The 17,504-nt window shown below is 35.2% G+C and overlaps 3 protein-coding genes across 9 annotated transcripts in view; all 3 read left to right on the top strand.

Annotated features, from left to right (window-relative positions):
• Positions 1-283: 283 nt before the first annotated feature.
• LOC105213699 (L-lactate dehydrogenase) lies at positions 284-10,405 on the top strand. Of its 2 annotated transcripts, none has more exons than XM_011186713.3 (3): positions 284-513; positions 9,016-9,854; positions 9,923-10,405. In XM_011186713.3, exons 1-3 carry the CDS (start codon positions 414-416, stop codon positions 10,085-10,087), a joined length of 1,104 nt encoding a protein of 367 aa, XP_011185015.1. In that variant the 5' UTR covers positions 284-413; the 3' UTR covers positions 10,088-10,405. The 2 variants fall into 2 exon arrangements, with proteins under 2 accessions (XP_011185015.1, XP_011185024.1); XM_011186722.3 differs by lacking the exon at positions 284-513 and adding an exon at positions 4,113-4,334.
• Positions 10,406-13,216: 2,811 nt separating this feature from the next.
• Positions 13,217-16,486, top strand: LOC105213709 (pancreatic lipase-related protein 2). The gene is made up of 3 exons (XM_011186733.3): positions 13,217-13,687; positions 13,755-15,664; positions 15,729-16,486. Exons 1-2 carry the CDS (start codon positions 13,501-13,503, stop codon positions 14,705-14,707), a joined length of 1,140 nt encoding a protein of 379 aa, XP_011185035.2. The 5' UTR covers positions 13,217-13,500; the 3' UTR covers positions 14,708-15,664; positions 15,729-16,486.
• Positions 16,487-17,085: 599 nt separating this feature from the next.
• The window catches only part of LOC105213727 (bestrophin homolog 1), a 35,130-nt gene continuing 34,711 nt past the window's right edge, over positions 17,086-17,504 (top strand). For 2 of the 6 annotated variants that reach the window (XM_054228663.1, XM_011186768.3), the window contains exon 1: positions 17,092-17,468. The gene's annotated coding sequence lies outside the window, so the exon portion shown is untranslated. Of the gene's footprint in view, positions 17,469-17,504 lie in introns of all 6 variants that reach the window. The other 4 variants (XM_054228665.1, XM_054228664.1, XM_011186792.3 and 1 more) reach the window with 4 other exon arrangements.

Below are 17,504 nucleotides of genomic sequence, written 5' to 3'. Positions count from 1 at the left end.
CAATTAAATCATTGTTTTTTTTTTTTTTGTTTGGTTCCCAGACGAGTGTCATTGAAGCGCCGATCAATCTAGTTGGCCAAAGGATTTGCAAGCCTTATCGTATGATTAAATGCTACTCAGAATTTGTTTTACATACGGCCTAAAACATACACATACATACACACATCCATACATTTGCAATAATTATGTGTCAGCAAAGCAACTGGTTTTCAAGTTCCCAGTATGCATGTGCTTCAACAGCGTTATTTGTTTACAAAACCTATGCAAAGCTGTCAGAACCTTTTCGACGAGCACTACGCGAACAACTGCAGTTCGCAAACAACGGTATCTCACGCAAAGTCAAGGGCGATCGAACGGAGTCGAAAAGCAAAGTTTGAACAGCAAAATTCATACACGCCAATAAACGGACGAATATGCTGAAGATCTTAAGACTCCAAAAGTGTTTCTCAATCAGCGCCACATACAGTGTGCGCGGCATTGGCAATGTGACGCTGAACCAAGAATGGTACAAAGGTAAGTGAACGCAAGCAAAAAGAAATTTTCGATAGCAAGGGTAAATATCTGTTAACGAACACTTGCGCTTGCATCAAAATTTACGCACGCAAGTGTAAGCACGACGTATAAGTGCACGTGACTGTGATATTGTAGAAGCCCAGACTTCATCGAGTTGTTTAGTTAGAGCGTACGAATAAAGGTATGCAAGATTGATGTTAATCTGGTTTCCGATACCGGCGGAGAGTCAGGTGTGATCATATGTTTGACTAGTATCAATATTAGTGACGCATACAAAATTAACGGATTGCGGCGTATTTTTTATATTCGTCTAAGGCTGACGTCCGTTGTGTATATTTATCAAGTGTACACTCATACTTTAGATGACAGTTTCTTCCGATTAACGCTTACTGTAGACTTTCGACTAATTAGTATTCCGTATCTTATCGGGAATATTTCTTTTTAATTATTTTTTTATTAATATGTGAAAAGGGGTTGATTAACCACAGTGTATTATAGACATTGTGCATAAAATTCCAAATATTTCTAGAATTGTTAAGGCAAGCTTTTAGATTTCAAAAAGCCAAAAACAAAAAGCCATATTTCATAAATGCGTATGGATCCTGATACATGCCCGCAATTGGAATCTCAGTGTACTCTGCCCAATCCACAAAAAGGGTGACCCCACAATCCCCACAATTACCGTGGGATAAGCTCCTTAACATCGCTTATAAGGTTCTATCGAGCGTACTGTGTGAAAGACTAAAGCCCACCGTTAACAAACTGTTTGGACCTTATCAGTGTGGCTATAGACCTGGGAAATGTACATCAATTTGGTATGCCTACAAGCTGACAACACCAAAGGCTCCGTCGGGATCGGGAAGGACCTCTCCGAGCCGTTCGATACAAAACGAGGTTTCAGACAAGGTGACTCACTATTGTGTGACTTCTTTAACCTGATGCTGGAGAAAATAATACGAGCTGCAGAGCTAAATAGAGGAGGTACAATGTTCTATAAGTGTACAGCTGCTGGCGTACGCCGATGATATCGATATCATTGGAAACAACATCCGTGCCGTTAGTTCTGCTTTTTCCAGACTGGATAACCCATAAGCGAAGCGCACGGGAAACCTATTCTTGTGGCTGAGCGTTGACTTTTTGGTATTTCGTCTACTTTCGTTCCCTTTTTTCTTAGTTTGAGAGCGACACATTTCTTTCTGAAACATTAAATATAGAATGCTGAGTCCGTACATAATAGAAAAAAATTATCGAGTGAAATTCCCTTAATTTTTCGGTACTAACGTCATTAAGAAAGGTTTGCATTTACTAGCTTAAAAAATACATATCCCGTTTACGCGTCCGAAAGATGAAATGTCTAATTAAGAGGAGAACAAATTGTTGTTCCATAGTCTTTAAGAAGTTTTTAAATCACTGGCTACCATTTTAGTTCAGTTAAAAAACGATTTCTCATTATCCAATATTGGTATTTCCATTTCAAATTTCACTGAAATTGACTTCAGCGGTTCTTTCTTTCGTTTGCTTATAGCAATAGTAATTGTTTATTAGATAATAATAAAGGGACCGAAATATTCCTATAATTGCTATTGATTTTGTTTACTTCAATACAATAATGTTTGTTTAATTAACAATAACATTCGAGTTGTTTAAGTTTGCATTGAACTTCATACAGTCTAATTACCTCAGATGCACTGCATTTATATACGTACAACAATATGAACATACACGTAGGGAGACCGTGATGATAGGTAATATCTTTATTGATTTTTGAGGAAGTCAGAGACTGCGCGCAATACTCTCATGACGTTGTTATTTTTGAATAAAATTTGAGTATTCTCAAATGAGAAAGGTGGGAGTATGCACACCAAACAGGAAATCTAATACAAATAATGAATAAAATTTCAGTAAATATACAAATCTCGTGGAAACGAAGAAACGAATTTCGATTCTCTTATAGATGATACAGCTATAATTTTGTTTTAAGGGTCGTTTTCTTCTTCTACAGTTATGTCAGCATATTATTATTTAATAGTCTATATAGAGTTTGATCTGACTTCTTTGATTTTACCATGTTTAGATTAATCAATCTGTAAGTAAATTTTTCAATGATATCCTTCCTTCTAATAGTTGCTTAAACTTCTCTCTAAACATTGAAAGCACTTTCAGTGGGTAGACTAATTTGTAAATATTGTCTCGAATTAATGTTTCCCAATTTTCGGCGCACAATGATTTCTGATTTCAATCTTCTTTTTCAAAACATATAAAATTCATTGTAGTGATTAGTTTGTCTTTATACTGCTGTCAAATTTAAGATTCAGTTTTGGTTAACAGGTCTGATAGTATTTGCTGCAGTTAACGAAAATGGAAAATTTCACTAAAAGTCGGTTAAGTTCCTAACCGAAGATATTCCTCCGTTCTTAAGTCAGTATCAATGCATTAGATAGGTATGTATGAATGGAATCAGGAAAGTTCTTTTAACAAAACGGGTTCCATCAATCATCCATAGACGGTAGATAAAAAAATTCCTGGAAATTCGAATATTCCAAAAGGTTGGCGTCATCATTTCATATAATTTTCTTCTATCCACTCCTTTTTCTTTAAAATACTTATGATAAAATACAAAAATATTTCCAATCGAAGGTTATATATTGTACAATAAAAATGATACCAAACAGATGCTGATTTCGTTGACACTTTTCGTGCATCCTCGACGGAATACAGTAACCAAATAAAATCCTCGTATTTTTGAACTCAAAGATTTTAAATATCCCTCAAAATATGGCGCCTTATAGAAAAATTATTTATTTATTGATTAATAACTAGTACTCTTCATTACTGAACAGCTGTTCCATAGTTTATCCACTTTCACACATATTTGTATATATGTTCTCCTTGGCAAGTCACATCCCACATACGGTATGAAATTTTGCTCCCGACATTTCCAAAATACGCAAAGTATGAAAATGAAAAAGCAATAGTGGCAACAACAACAATTGCACCGGCAGTTACCAAGGCAAAGACAGACAACTCAACCAAGAAAAAAACCAGCTGACTATCGAGTGTGAGCGCTCTCTTTCGTGTTTCTCGCCCCAAAGGTCACCTTGACGCATATGTATGCCGGCATACACAAAATAGCAACAACAATAAACATTGCTGACACACCAACCGAGAAATTCGTATTGTATGGGCGTATGTGTGTCTGTATGTACACTGGGACAAAAGGCAAGAGCAAACGATAAATGAGTGTGTTTGTATGTACACAGCAAACGCCGCTGCTACAACAAAGCAAGCCGAAGCGACGCTACTTTCATGCCGAATATCCAAAATTTCGTCATTCATGGTGCTCCCCCTGCGCTCAGTACTCGAACAACCAACCACCCGTCCTCCACCACCCGAGCACAACCAACAATGCGTGCGTGCTCTGACTGCTGTAGTCGCTGTTGCTGCGACTGCAGTCGACGTGGCGTTGTTGCTGCCCTCGGCCCTCTACGTCACCACCGCACTCTCTAGTGGCTGGCTGGTTGCCGGGCGAGTCATCACAATGCAGCAGCGGTGTGGCGCAGCAGCAGCGATTCACGTTTCATGTACATATAAACGATATTCATATGGCGCTCACCAAGCAGTTGTATCGCAACGAAATCCAGTCAAAGTCAAACAGTTCGACGCTGTCGCCGTGAGCAGACGTTTTAACGCGATTTCAGTTCCCGCCAAGTGTCTTGTCAGTGTTCAAAACCGCTACTTAAGCTTTGCAAAAGTTTCATTGAGCAAAGAAAAATAAAAAGTACAAAACTAAATACGATCAGCGTAAACAAAAAACAAAAAATGTAAGCAAATAAATCGAGTTTTTATTTTTAATTTTTTTTTTAAGAAAACAGTTAACATTTGTGTGATTTAAAGTAACAATTGTAATTATTTGTTTAACAAATGTATTGAATTTCCTCGATGTGGCAGTTACAGAGTGTGACGATTTCATTATATTTTTTTGTATTTAATTGCATATGTACATATGTATGTACATACATTTAATTATATTTGCACATATGCACATACTCGTGCGTTCCGCATTACATTAACTACACACAGCTCAGAAAAAAGTGATTTTTGCAATTCCTAGTAAATAGTCATGACCTCATGCACGTAGCTGTTTTTACTGCAAAATTTAACTGATTAATAGGGTTTTTTCGTTGAATTGTTAAGTTATTTGGCGTGCAATTAGTTCGTGTGCCGTTTTTTTATCAACAATTAAAAATGTGTGAAGTACGACTGCCACGAAATATTCACCACAAATAATTTTCATGTTAAAAAGATAAATAAAATTTTACAAAAAATATGAGAAAAATATTATCATAATTTATATATAATTGGAAAATATGAAATAATATTTGTTAGGGTTCAAACGCACTCTAATATCGCTGTACACATATTTATTTATATATTTACGTATATATAATATTTATGTATATATAGATACTATATTTTCGGTGTGTATACTTTGGTAAAGTCATTTTGTTATAGCAATGTCACCTTTGGTCGATTGGTCTTATATATAGATGTGTATATACTAAGTATTTATGTACGTATAGTGTGTACACACATCCATAATAATTTCATATCCCAAATATTTCGATTTAGAAGATAGAAAGTTTCTAAAATTAGCCCGGAAAATCATTAAGAATTGTTTTCTGTCAGCCAAGTGAAAAGTTTGAATAGTTTTTCTAGAAGTAAAATAGGCCAACGCGGCATAGTTAGTTATATGTAGATATGTATGTACATATATATCATTTTCCTGTCTAAAGAGTTCTAAATGCGTACTGTTATTTTCATAACCCAGTTAAAGTAATGTTAAGTGAACCGAATATAAGTAATATAACTTAGTGATATTGACAAGAAAAAATATTTTTTATCCCAGAAAAGATATTTTTTTTACTGGAAACTTACTGCTACAGGCTAAACAATAATTAATGAGAATATAATGATCACTGTAAGTAAATAAAAAGTTTCAAATCGGCTATACAGTAATATCAAGGGCCCTAAAAATTTTTCTTACAATTTTTTTTAATATTTTCAAAAGTCATTAGAAATCCCTAACGCAGTAATGGTATGTATCCAGTCATTTGAATTATTAATTAGGCATTCCTAGGAAATTACTTTTGAAAATTTCTATTTAAATTTCCATAACTGAAATTTTAAATATTAGCCTGCCTTATATGCCAATTACATTTGTATACTTTGAAATCTTTTGTTTAATATTTGTTTTTTTTTTTTTTTGTAAATTTCAAAAAATAATATTCTGGGTCAGTCATCAACGCAAATGTTTGGTTTCACGCATATTTGCCCACCAGCTGCCGACAGCTGATATCAGTCACACTACATACATTCGCAAACAAAAAGAAAAAAATCTCAGAGCTGTTGCATCTGCCACAAGGTGCATTCACCTTTCAAGTTGCTGCAACAAACACAATGCATTTTCCCGCAAAAATCATTCTTTTTTGCCATTCTGTCTGCGGTTGCCAATACTACAACTATATCATATATATATGTACTGCACATATTTATATACATATATTTGTATGTATTATATTTCGCTGCCTGAGCGCCCAGCTCACTTGCACTTTCATTGCAGACATGCGCAATGCGAGTGTTGTCTGTCACCAATGCTCACCTTCAAAGCCGGCAAATATGCTCAACTAACAGCTGATGTGGTAGAAGGCAGGCAAAGCAACGTTGGCTAGACCATATAGTAGAAATGGTAGCAGGTGGCAGTTGGCAGTGACAAGCACTATAAACTTATGTACTATGAGTACATGGTTATATTTGTGCATTAGGATAGCCCATCTTTTTTATATTTAAAAAACAATAGGTAAAAGAATCTCTTATGCTCACAGTAGTATCTTCTTTTGAGAGAAAAATTGTATTAAAATGAATTTTGTACATTTTAGGACATCCCTAGTACGCATGTTTATTTGTGGCAACATGTAGATACTGAAAGTAAACTCCATATTTTTCCTGTTTCCTCTTCACTGCTCGCTTTTATGTCTTTTGCCATGCACTGGGCCTGGTTTTGACTTTGAAAATGCCCGTTGAAGGACAAAACTTTTTTTGGCTGATACTTGTTCATATATACAAGAGTTTTTTTTTATGTTAAGCAACTACTAGATGTGTGCTTGTGTTTATTTACCAACGAAGCGGAAGTAAAAGTAGTGGGTGTGAGTTGTTTATGGGGGTACACGTGCACGAAATGGTGCACAAAGTGGAGGGAGTTGAGTTGTAAATTTAGAATATACTTACACAAATGCCGCCATGAAACTAGAGAAGCAATAAAGACGAGCATTTTCTAAGTTTTAGTCACAATGTAATTGAAGCCGTTTCTAATTTCAAAAAGCAAATAATTTATGGCGCACATATTCATCACCGTAATTAGCAGCAATAATTTTAATAAATTGCAATTAACAGTTATTAAGTGGATTTAAGTCGTGCTGCGCGCAACTGATAAGGCGATTTCTGTTATCAGTAGAGGAAGAGGCAAAATAAAATCGTAGCTGTTTTCAGCTTATAAATCATCATAAAAATATGCGATTATGATGGAGGCAAATGCGTGGTACACACACACACAAATGTCTATGAATAATATTTTCTAGGGTTTGACTAATTGAATTTGCATTCCTATTTTTATTTAGTTAAGCAGTTTTCTTGCAACAAGTTATATTTGATATTACAAAAAAATATTGTTTTTATAAATAAAAATATTGATAAAGAATATTATGAACAATGTAAGTACACATTGAAAAAAATTTAGAAAAACTCTTTAGTTTATGTTTTTTGTCAGCTTCGCATAGAATTAATAAAGTTGTTTGCTAAATGAACTTATTGTGTTGTTTTTGTACTTAAAATGCTTCTAACTAATACTACAATTTTGTAGCCACTCGAACTTTGCTTTAGATAATCATTAGTGTTTATAGTATAATACACCTATTTTCTAAAAAAAAAAATAAAAAAAATATTTTCATACGAAGTAATAAATCCATTTGATATCGAATGTTCACGGTCATAATACTAGCATATGCTACATAAACTCACTGATAAGATAAACACTTTTGCAAAATATTGCAAAAGAAAAGAAAAGTAAACAAAAAACAAATATTGGAATATTCATAACCGTTAACTTGATTAATGCAAATAAAATATTTAAAATTTACTGCTAGTAAGAACTAAAAATAATTCGCCAATTCATTCAGTAGGGGAACTATTATCGACATAAACATTTACACAGTTAATCACACATATTTTATAACGGCTAATCTTATCGCGACATTCCTATTGACTAAAGTAAATATTAGACTCGAAGCTATGCACGTGAATACCAAAGTGAGAGAAAGTCATATATCTTTTAAGGCGTTAGTAGAACTTAGTCATATACTAAGTAAATATATATGTATATAGAAAAGGCAATATATTCGAGAATAACAGAGATTATTATTTTTTAATTTTTTATGCATTTTTATTTAAATGAATAAATTTTCATGTTGATAAAAAGTGCTTTAAGACAAAATCATTTAATTGAATTATAAATAATTCTGGAAAATTTTTTTAATAAATTTTTTTTAATATTATTTTTTCCAACAATTTCCATTAATACCAATTAATTACTAAAACTGCCACTTGTAGCATGCATTAGACGCAGGCACTCAAAATTTGGCAATATAGCCACTAAATTGTTATTGTTTTAGTTAATACACAGTTGTTCGTACTCATCAGCGCCCCCGCCAACGCCTGCTCATAATTCTCATACAATTTAATTATTAACATTCCGCTTCATTGAACTGATGAAAGCGAAAAATTTCGTTTAATTGTTGTTGTGTTTTTGGCGCTTAGCTAATATATAATATATTGGGCCAATTCTAATAAGTACATATGTATACATTTGTATATATGGACGATTTTCGTCAAAACTGCGTGTAGATGCAAAAATTGAAATAACCTTCATGAAGGTCATCTTAACTTGCGCCACTTTGCGGAATATTTTCTTTTTCAAATATTTTGTTATGAGCAGCGAAAAGTATTTTAACAGTGAGTAGGTCAGCGCCATTATATACATAAAAATAAATTTTATTGAATAAGCGGCACGTGTAAGCGTGGCACGCAACAGCTCGCCAATAGCTGACTGCAGACATGTGACAAAGACACTCATGGCATATTGGTCATATGAGCGGGTGTCAATCAAATATGTGTGTGTGTGTGGGTAAACACGCGAATTTGAGGCGAATTTGACTGTAGATTCTTTAGTAAAAGGGACTTATAACATGATAATTGAATTTTTGTTTTGATAAATAAAATGTTGCGAATATTTTATTTTTCAAAACAAAAGCATTTTCAACGGATAGGAATCTTAAAATGTTAAGTTCATCATACAAAAAAATAAATCTTTATTATAGCATTTTTAGTCCATCATTCATAAATAATTCCATTTAATTAATAATTTTTTTCTTGTTTTCCTTTTTCTTGCAGTTAAAATGGCTAGCGTATCAGAAAATCTCATGTCCCAAGTTGCCGAAGTTTTGCCTTCTGGCGGGCGTAAAGTGTCTATTGTCGGCATCGGTCAAGTCGGCATGGCTTGCGCTTTCAGTATTCTCGCACAGAATGTGTCCAACGAAATTTGCCTCGTTGATGTGTGCCAAGATAAGTTGCAAGGTGAAATGATGGATTTGCAGCATGGTTCGAATTTCCTGAAGAACCCCAAAATCACCGCCAGCACTGAGTACGAAGCGACCGCTGGCTCGCGTCTGTGCATCGTCACAGCTGGCGTGCGCCAGAAGGAGGGTGAATCTCGTTTGTCGTTGGTGCAGCGCAACACCGACATTCTCAAGCACATCATTCCAAAGTTGGTGAAATACTCACCCGACACTATTTTGTTGATGGTCTCAAATCCTGTTGATATTATGACTTATGTCGCCTGGAAGCTGTCCGGTTTGCCAAAGAATCGTGTCATTGGCAGTGGTACCAATTTGGATTCGTCACGTTTCCGTTTCTTGATGTCACAACGTTTGGGTGTGGCGCCCACCTCTTGCCACGGCTGGATCATTGGTGAGCATGGTGATAGCTCAGTGCCCGTATGGTCGGGTGTGAATATTGCCGGTGTGCGTTTGCGTGAATTGAACCCCAACATTGGCACCACTGAAGATCCCGAGAACTGGGAGGAGGTACACAAGAAGGTCGTCGATTCCGCCTACGAAGTGATCAAGCTAAAGGGCTACACCTCATGGGCTATTGGCCTGAGCTCGGCTGCACTCGCTTCGGCCATTTTGAGCAACACCAGCAACATTGTTGCGGTCTCCACTTCTGTACAGGTGAGTTTGTCGGCAGTGATTAATGTTTATTGTTATTTTATTAATAATTTGTATTTTATTTTGTACAGGGACAACACGGTATTGACAAGGATGTCTTCTTGTCGTTGCCATGTGTGTTGAACGCCAACGGCATCACCTCGATCGTCAAGCAGATACTCACAACCACCGAAGTGGAGCAATTGCAGAAATCGGCCAACATTATGGATCAAGTACAGGCTGGCATTAAGTTCTAAAGCGTTTGGTTGAAATAAAATGTGTATGGAAACCTGCTAGAAGCTATATAAGATCAGGAGAATGTTATGTGTAAAATAAGTGTTTGTTTCGAAGAACTTACCATAGTATTTATTGACTTAATTTAAATGTTTAAACAGAAAATCTCCGCGCTACACTTTTATAGCCAAAGTCAAGTTGTATTAATTTAGGTCATACATACATATTTACGTACGTTTAATTTATGTGTTTAATTTTACTTTTTTATTTTTAATGTTCCTAGTCTAAAAAAGCAACAACACAAAATAAAAGAAAAACATTTTAGTTTAGTAAAAACATAATATGAGTTTGTTTTCATTTCCATTTCACTAAGTTTCATTTGCAAAGGTTATTTATTTCACTTAAAATAAGTACAAAGATGGCGAGAGAGAGAGAGAGAGAGAAGAGAAACAAAACAAAAATTACAAATGTGTACAAACAATTTTTTGCAATTTGGAGCATTGCAAATTATTGAATACTATGAATCAACCGCAACTACCTCATTAGCATAATTTTTCTATAGCACAAGCGGCAAGCCCACTGTGACGTCACAGCATGAAGAAAGTGAAAATGAAAGCGACAGCGTTGCATTTCCGTATTGTGCTGGACTTAGTAAAAATTTTCATTATAAAGCTCATGAATAGGCAAAGAGCCGGAAAAGACGAGCGCTAAAATAAAATAATAAGAAATATTAAGAGAATGTGGTGTCATCAATTCTTTGAAATATAGTTAATTTTTTAACAAAATCTTAATTAAGCACTAAACTTATAAAAATATACTTATAAATATAACTTATCGAAATTTGCACCATGTAACCCCCATATAAAATGCACGGAATTAGAATATATGAAGCAAATACTCAGGAAAATATGCTAAAGATTTGGTTTTATTCATTTGTTAGAACAGGTTTGCTTGGAAGCAGCTAAACAGTCTACGGATAACTGGTGAGCATACTAAAATGGAGATTAGAAAGATCACTTAGCGTACTTACAAGCTCAATTTTATGCCAAATTCATAAGTTGGAGTAAGCTTAAGTTAAGTGAAGAATTGTTCAGTGGTTGAACGAAGAGGTTTAAGGGGGGGAAAGGTTTGTTTCGTCGAAAAAATACCTTTTTTCATGATTTTTTTTAGAAAAAATTATTGCTATAGGTTTATTTTACTTATTATTATATGAAAGTACAACATTTGAAGGATACTTAAAAAAAAGTTTTATCGAAAAATAGCGAGGAATAACGGATTTATCGTCGATCTCTGCAGGCACCTCGAAAAAACGTTCTTGTGCGGTGACCAGCCTACAGCATCACTGGATCATCCGAAACCAAAAAGTCAAAATGCTTTCTTTAGTTTATTAGTTTATCTTTCAATTGACGTCGAGTTTTTTATTAATTTTTCAATTTTTGGTACCATTTTCAAGCCAAATTCAAAACGATCGATGCAGTAGTTTTTTCTGTAGGCTGGTCACCGACTTTAAAAATGACATATTTGGGAAAATCGATTCAAAGTTTTGTACACTCAGCGCAGATAGCTGGAGGTAACTTCGTTATTTTCTCCGAATGACCTAAAACTGTAACACAATATTCTTGAGATGTTGATGGTTCAGAAATAAAATAAAAAACAAATGAAAAACAAAAGTTGTCAAACATTAACCCCCCCCCCCCCCCCCCTTAACGGACTTCTCGGTTTGTGAAGAAACGAGCATGTGCTGAAAATATTTCAATACAGTTGAACTTCCATAACTCGAACGTCTATAACTCGAAATTCTCCATAACTCGAACTCTTGTATTGGCTATGGAAGTAAAATTGCATACAAACTACCTTCCATAACTCGGCAATCTCTTTAGCTCGAAGTTTTTTTGTGGATTATGCTGATTTGAGTTAGGGAAGTTCAACTGTATTTCGAGAACCATAAAAATCTCTCTATTAATCTTGGTTCAGTACTTCGAAATAATTTCGCCCTAGTAAGGCTATTAATCCAAATTGTAGAAATTAATAACAAGCATTAACCCTTGTGAAAAAATACTAAAAGCTTTAGCTGCTGCCTTTATTTGAATGCAAAAATTCTAGTAGCAAAGTCGCAAACCGATTGAGCTTTTACATACAAAGGCAAAACTAAAAAAAAAGCTTTCATATATGTATGTCAATATTTAAGTATAAACAAAAATAGATATATACATACATATGTAATATTTTCAATTGATATATCATTCCGACATCCAAAAAGCTGAGAGAATCTCGATAAATTCATTTAGAGTCGAAAAGATCTATATGTATGTATATGAACATGATGAGTACTTCAAACATTTGAAATATTTTTTATTCATAAATCAGGGTATTGAGATAGTCACATGTTGAAGACTGAGCGTCCATGAAGTTGGCACGCCTAACCTTAAGGCATATACATACATACATAAATGCTTAGAATGCATACATACACGTCCAAAATTTGATGCATTTTTCCAGTTACATATCTCTAAATAATTTGTCATATGTGGAATATGACTCAACCAGCAATAGACACGTGTCTAAACTATCTATGCTTGCAACAAATTAGAGTTGAAAGATAAGAACGAATTAAATTCGGTTGAGCCAGAATAGCACTTAATAATGACTACTATTTGTAAGCCAAAACTTTAGAACTTCAACTGTTGCTCAACATATTGGACTAAATGTTACTTCTGCCAACCAAAAATAATGCAAAATGTGTATCAAATTACTCTGGAAATCTTTAATTGAGACACGTTTGGAATTACAGTTGCCACCTATCAAAAAAATTTTAATTAAACATATTTTATACCCTACGCACGACTGGTAATAAAGCCTACCCATTTGGACATTTTTTTAAATAGAGTTGCCACCTAATAAATAATTAATATATTTTATTTTTAAGTCGAAATCCGTAATATCCACAAACGGATCTGCTTTATACCATTTATTTATTTAAATTATTTCATGTCATTATATAAAAATGTATAAAAAAATTGTCTAAAAGCTTACCATTGACTTATCATATAAACTGATATCGTCTTACACTCTATGTATGTATGCATATAGATGTATGTATGTATGAAAGTTTGTGGTTAACTAATCATTGGTAATTTGATGACTTAGTAATCCATACAGCAGCTTTTGTACTATCCATGCCAACACTTCCGATCACACAACAACAGAAACGTGCCCCACCGAGAAAATCTCGAGCTGAGCTCTGATTACAATACGCGATAGCGGCTGCTGATAAGAGTGCACAGCGAGTAGAGAACGTCGATATGAGTTTTGCAATAAAAGCTTTAAAGCGTGGGCACTAACAGCAAAAGACTACAATAGCACGAAGAATCGCACTAACGGCTGATTGTTTTTCGGCTGTAAGATAGAAACCTTTTCAGCTTAGAGTTCAACGAATATGCAACAGCAACGCATTTATCTACACAGCTTATGGCTAATAAGCTTATTTTGCTATTGCTTGTGTGTCAGCAAAGATAACAAAGTGGTGAAGGAAGTTGAGGCACAACAACCAACTGTGGAAATGATACAGCAGCGAAACTTTGAATTGTTGCAGGAGGCCTTGCCGCTGGGCTGGAAGGCGTTCTGTGAGTAGTTTTACATTTTAAATACACGAGCTTAGATTTAAATGTTTTTTTTTTTGCAATTCCTTAGGTGAGGCGCCCGTTGACGAGTCCGTCATGCTGCTGCACAGCGGCATAAATCCGTGCGATGCCAGCATACATGTGATGACGATAAACAATCAAAGCATTCAACTGCCCATCAAGGCGATATCCGAGATCAGCGACTTCGACATCAATCCCAAACGCAAAACTCTCGTCTACGTGAATGCCTACTACACACCCGACAGCTACTTCAGTGTGCAATCTCATCTGAAGTTATTACAGACGACACGACGTGATCTCAATATTATTGTTGTGGACTTTGCCAGAGATGTGCTGCAGTTGTATTACACCGTGCGGCATCATGTCGCCGTACAGGGCCATTTCGTGGCGAAAATACTCAATGTGCTAATACAAAAAGGCATTACGCCGGAGGATGTTACCTTGGCGGGTCATTCAGTGGGCGCGAATATAGCGGCTTTGGCAGCCAACATTTACGCCGAACAAATGTCCAGCTCTAATGCGCGGTTAAGTCAGTTGGTGGCCATTGATCCGGCGTTGATGTGTAGTCCAGCGGATGTTTACGTGCAGGCTAATGTCAGCAGTCGTGTCGTCGTTATACACGGTGAGGGTGATGTGTTTGGTGTGCGCGAACGCTGTGGCAGCATCGACATTTATCCGAATGGCATCGGTTTCTTTTCACGTCGCAAGCTGCAACCCGGTTGCGATACGAAGGTCTGCAGTCATATGTACTCGTTCGTCTTGTTTATGGAGGCACTGATCGAGGGTGTTATGATACCGGCTGTGAAATGCGATAGTTGGTCACACTTCCGAAAGCGCCAATGCGATTTCAGTGATGCGCTGGCGATCGGTTTGAAGTATCCCAAACAGGCAAAGGGTGTCTATTTCTGTTTAACACAACCGAATCCGCCGTTTACCTTCATGGAGCATGGCATAAAGTATGAACGCGGTTTGGCGTCCGCTGCTAAAACGAATTTGCTTTAAATGCTGGAAAGAGAGTTGTGGTTTAGGCTTTTTAAAAGTGCGTGGCGAAGCATACAAGATAAGAATTATAAATTCCAAAATCTTCCAGTTTCGGTATCGGCCAATTATACTTTCCTTACTTGTTACGTTATTACATAGGATTTCTAAAATATATAATATTAAATTTTATATACATAAGAATAAAGTTCAAGGCCTTTATTTCGATAACCCCAAATTGCATTTACAGATGTGTTTACTTTTTCGGTGAATCTCAAATATTGAATATCTGTTTCGTATTGTTAAAACATTTTTTTTTTTTAATTTTGAATATTTTCAAATAAAAAAATTAATAATCTACGAGATCGGTGGTCATATTTATAGCTATTTTGGAACCACAATGAGTTCCCGATATGTGGTTCCTAAGCGAAAGTAATTTAAGGTAAGCTGTTAACTTAGACTAATTGACAGGTAAAATGTGGCAGGTGTGTAGAATATAGAATGTGATATTATTTTGAGAAAATAAATACACTCAATTTTGTACAGATCTCTGTTTATTGTGTTTTTATAGGTTTATGTAAATATCCATCTGTTTGCTTCGCTAAAAAAATTTGCGCACAATTTGCAAACAAGTGGCATATTTTATATATTTTTTCAATTGGTAAAGTGCATTTTTCGAACGCTTCGTTGTCCTATAAAAAGCACTGCTTTCAGTGAATTTCTCATACAGTTTTCGATTTGACGACGAATTAGCGCTTGTGTTGAAATCATGAAGCTTATTTTCTTGTTCATTTCTTGCTTGCAATTGTTTGCAGTAAATTCTTTGATTGAAGATTCAGAGGTTGCACCTAGAATGTATGGTAAGTACCCCGGGTATATTACTAACGAAATCTTCAAAGAGAATGGCGAGAAAACCGTTTGTGGCGGCATACTGTTTTCACCATACGCAGTAGTAACATTAGCTACGTGCTACCCGAATAAGTAAGTAATTTAAATGCCATATTAAGTGCTAGTTAATTTCCATAATTTTACAAATTATTCACAGTAATGAAAACTATACGGCTAATGTATTAAGCGGACAAACAACATGTATGGACTATGATCAAAAGCTAAGCGTTAGAAAAGTAATCACAAATGGTGTTTTGGCGATCGTATTTACAAAAGGATCATTTAACTTAACTGACACTACTCAAATAGTTGGCATTAATACCGACGAAGTTCAACCAGAAGTTGTCAAAGCTGTGGGATGTCCCACTCCTACGGGTCCGATATTTACAGCAAATTTTTACAACGTATCTGAAGAGGTTTGCACGAAAACATTTAATGACAACGCCATGGGTGTAAAAACTGAATGCGGAAAGTGCCCCGTTGAAGCCTCCACATGTACAGCTCCTATGGCTAACCCAACTTTCTGTAAAGATAATACAGCTCGAAGCTTGGCTTACAAAGTACAACGTCCCGGCTGCGAAACGGGGGGTATCGTTGATTTTCTACTATTATGGCCACATCTTTCATATATTGTCTCAAATGTGCAAAATGAACGCTGTGAAACTTCACAACCAGAAAATCTTCTAAACCTTAAGTTAACAGTATAAATATATATTTAAAAATGGTGTCCACATTTCTTTAAGCATAATGAAGTTTCTCTAATTGATTGCTTTTCTTTAGAAATATATTTTATTAAAATCAAATGTACACATATCCATTTATAGAAATAAAATCTGTTTAAAACTGCTGAGTTACGGTCTACGGAAGCTGAGTAAATCCTACATTGTATTTTATGGAATAAAAAAAATAGACGAATTCGATTTTTGTTTTTCTGTTATAGAAATGACATTAAAACGGTAAAGAGCTTCATTTGGCTAATTTTAAAATTTCCGTACTTCTCTTCTATTCTCTTTCCGAATATATTGGTTCATATGTATAGATTAGAAATGTTTATAGTATTCGACTGCATGCGAACTTAACCCTTCCCTACTTGTTTAATAATCTCATAAATATTAACTATATAAATTATTTAAATTCAGTATATTTAATTCTATTTTGCGCCTAAAATTATACATCTTAATCTAAGAAATAAGCAAAATGTCAGATGTATCTACAGCTGATCGCCGACCCACACATAAATAAAGCAAGCACATAAACTGCATCACCAAAGCGAACGTGGTACATGCAAGCTCTGGGCCATGTTGATGCTCTCTCGATAACTCCCTAACTTACTCTCCCTCTCTCTTGTCTCGTTTGCCAACCGAAACTGTTAATACTATTAAGTCAAGCTGAAGCTGAGCGCATAAATGTGTGTGTCCCCACATTCGGTTCGGTTTGGCTTTGTATTGCAAGTTGGCAGGTAGCTGCGGCGGATATTTGGAGTTAAGAGTGCTTCTCTTGGCGATTTGGAGCGCAGTTTTAGCGCGGCTGGCAAGCGATCGAGTTGTGGTGAATTAGAAAAGGTGCGCAAGCACATAAACGCGCGTTTAAAATATAAAAAATAAAAAAATAGTGATACATTACATATTATAAAACAAAAAAAAGAAAATGTTTAATAAAGAAGAAAAACAAATTAATTAAATATTAAAGTGTGTAACTAATATAAAATCATGCAATAATTCTCAGTGCAAATTGTGTGCTAACGTTTGGTTAAAATGAAATTGAAACCTGAAATTGTTATGCAAATAAGCTGATTTCATACGAATCGCTGGCGTATGCTATTGTGAAAGAAATTTTTTGCAACATTTTGCTCGCTATTGAAAGTTGGAGCTGTCGGAAGTGAGCGCCAAACATAAAGGTGTGTGTGTTTATGTATTTGTTTTGGCAACGTTTT

Source organism: Zeugodacus cucurbitae, chromosome 4 (genome assembly GCF_028554725.1).
Source record: "Zeugodacus cucurbitae isolate PBARC_wt_2022May chromosome 4, idZeuCucr1.2, whole genome shotgun sequence".
NCBI classification, from domain to species: domain Eukaryota; kingdom Metazoa; phylum Arthropoda; class Insecta; order Diptera; family Tephritidae; genus Zeugodacus; species Zeugodacus cucurbitae.
This window is presented reverse-complemented; position numbering and strand designations above follow the sequence as displayed.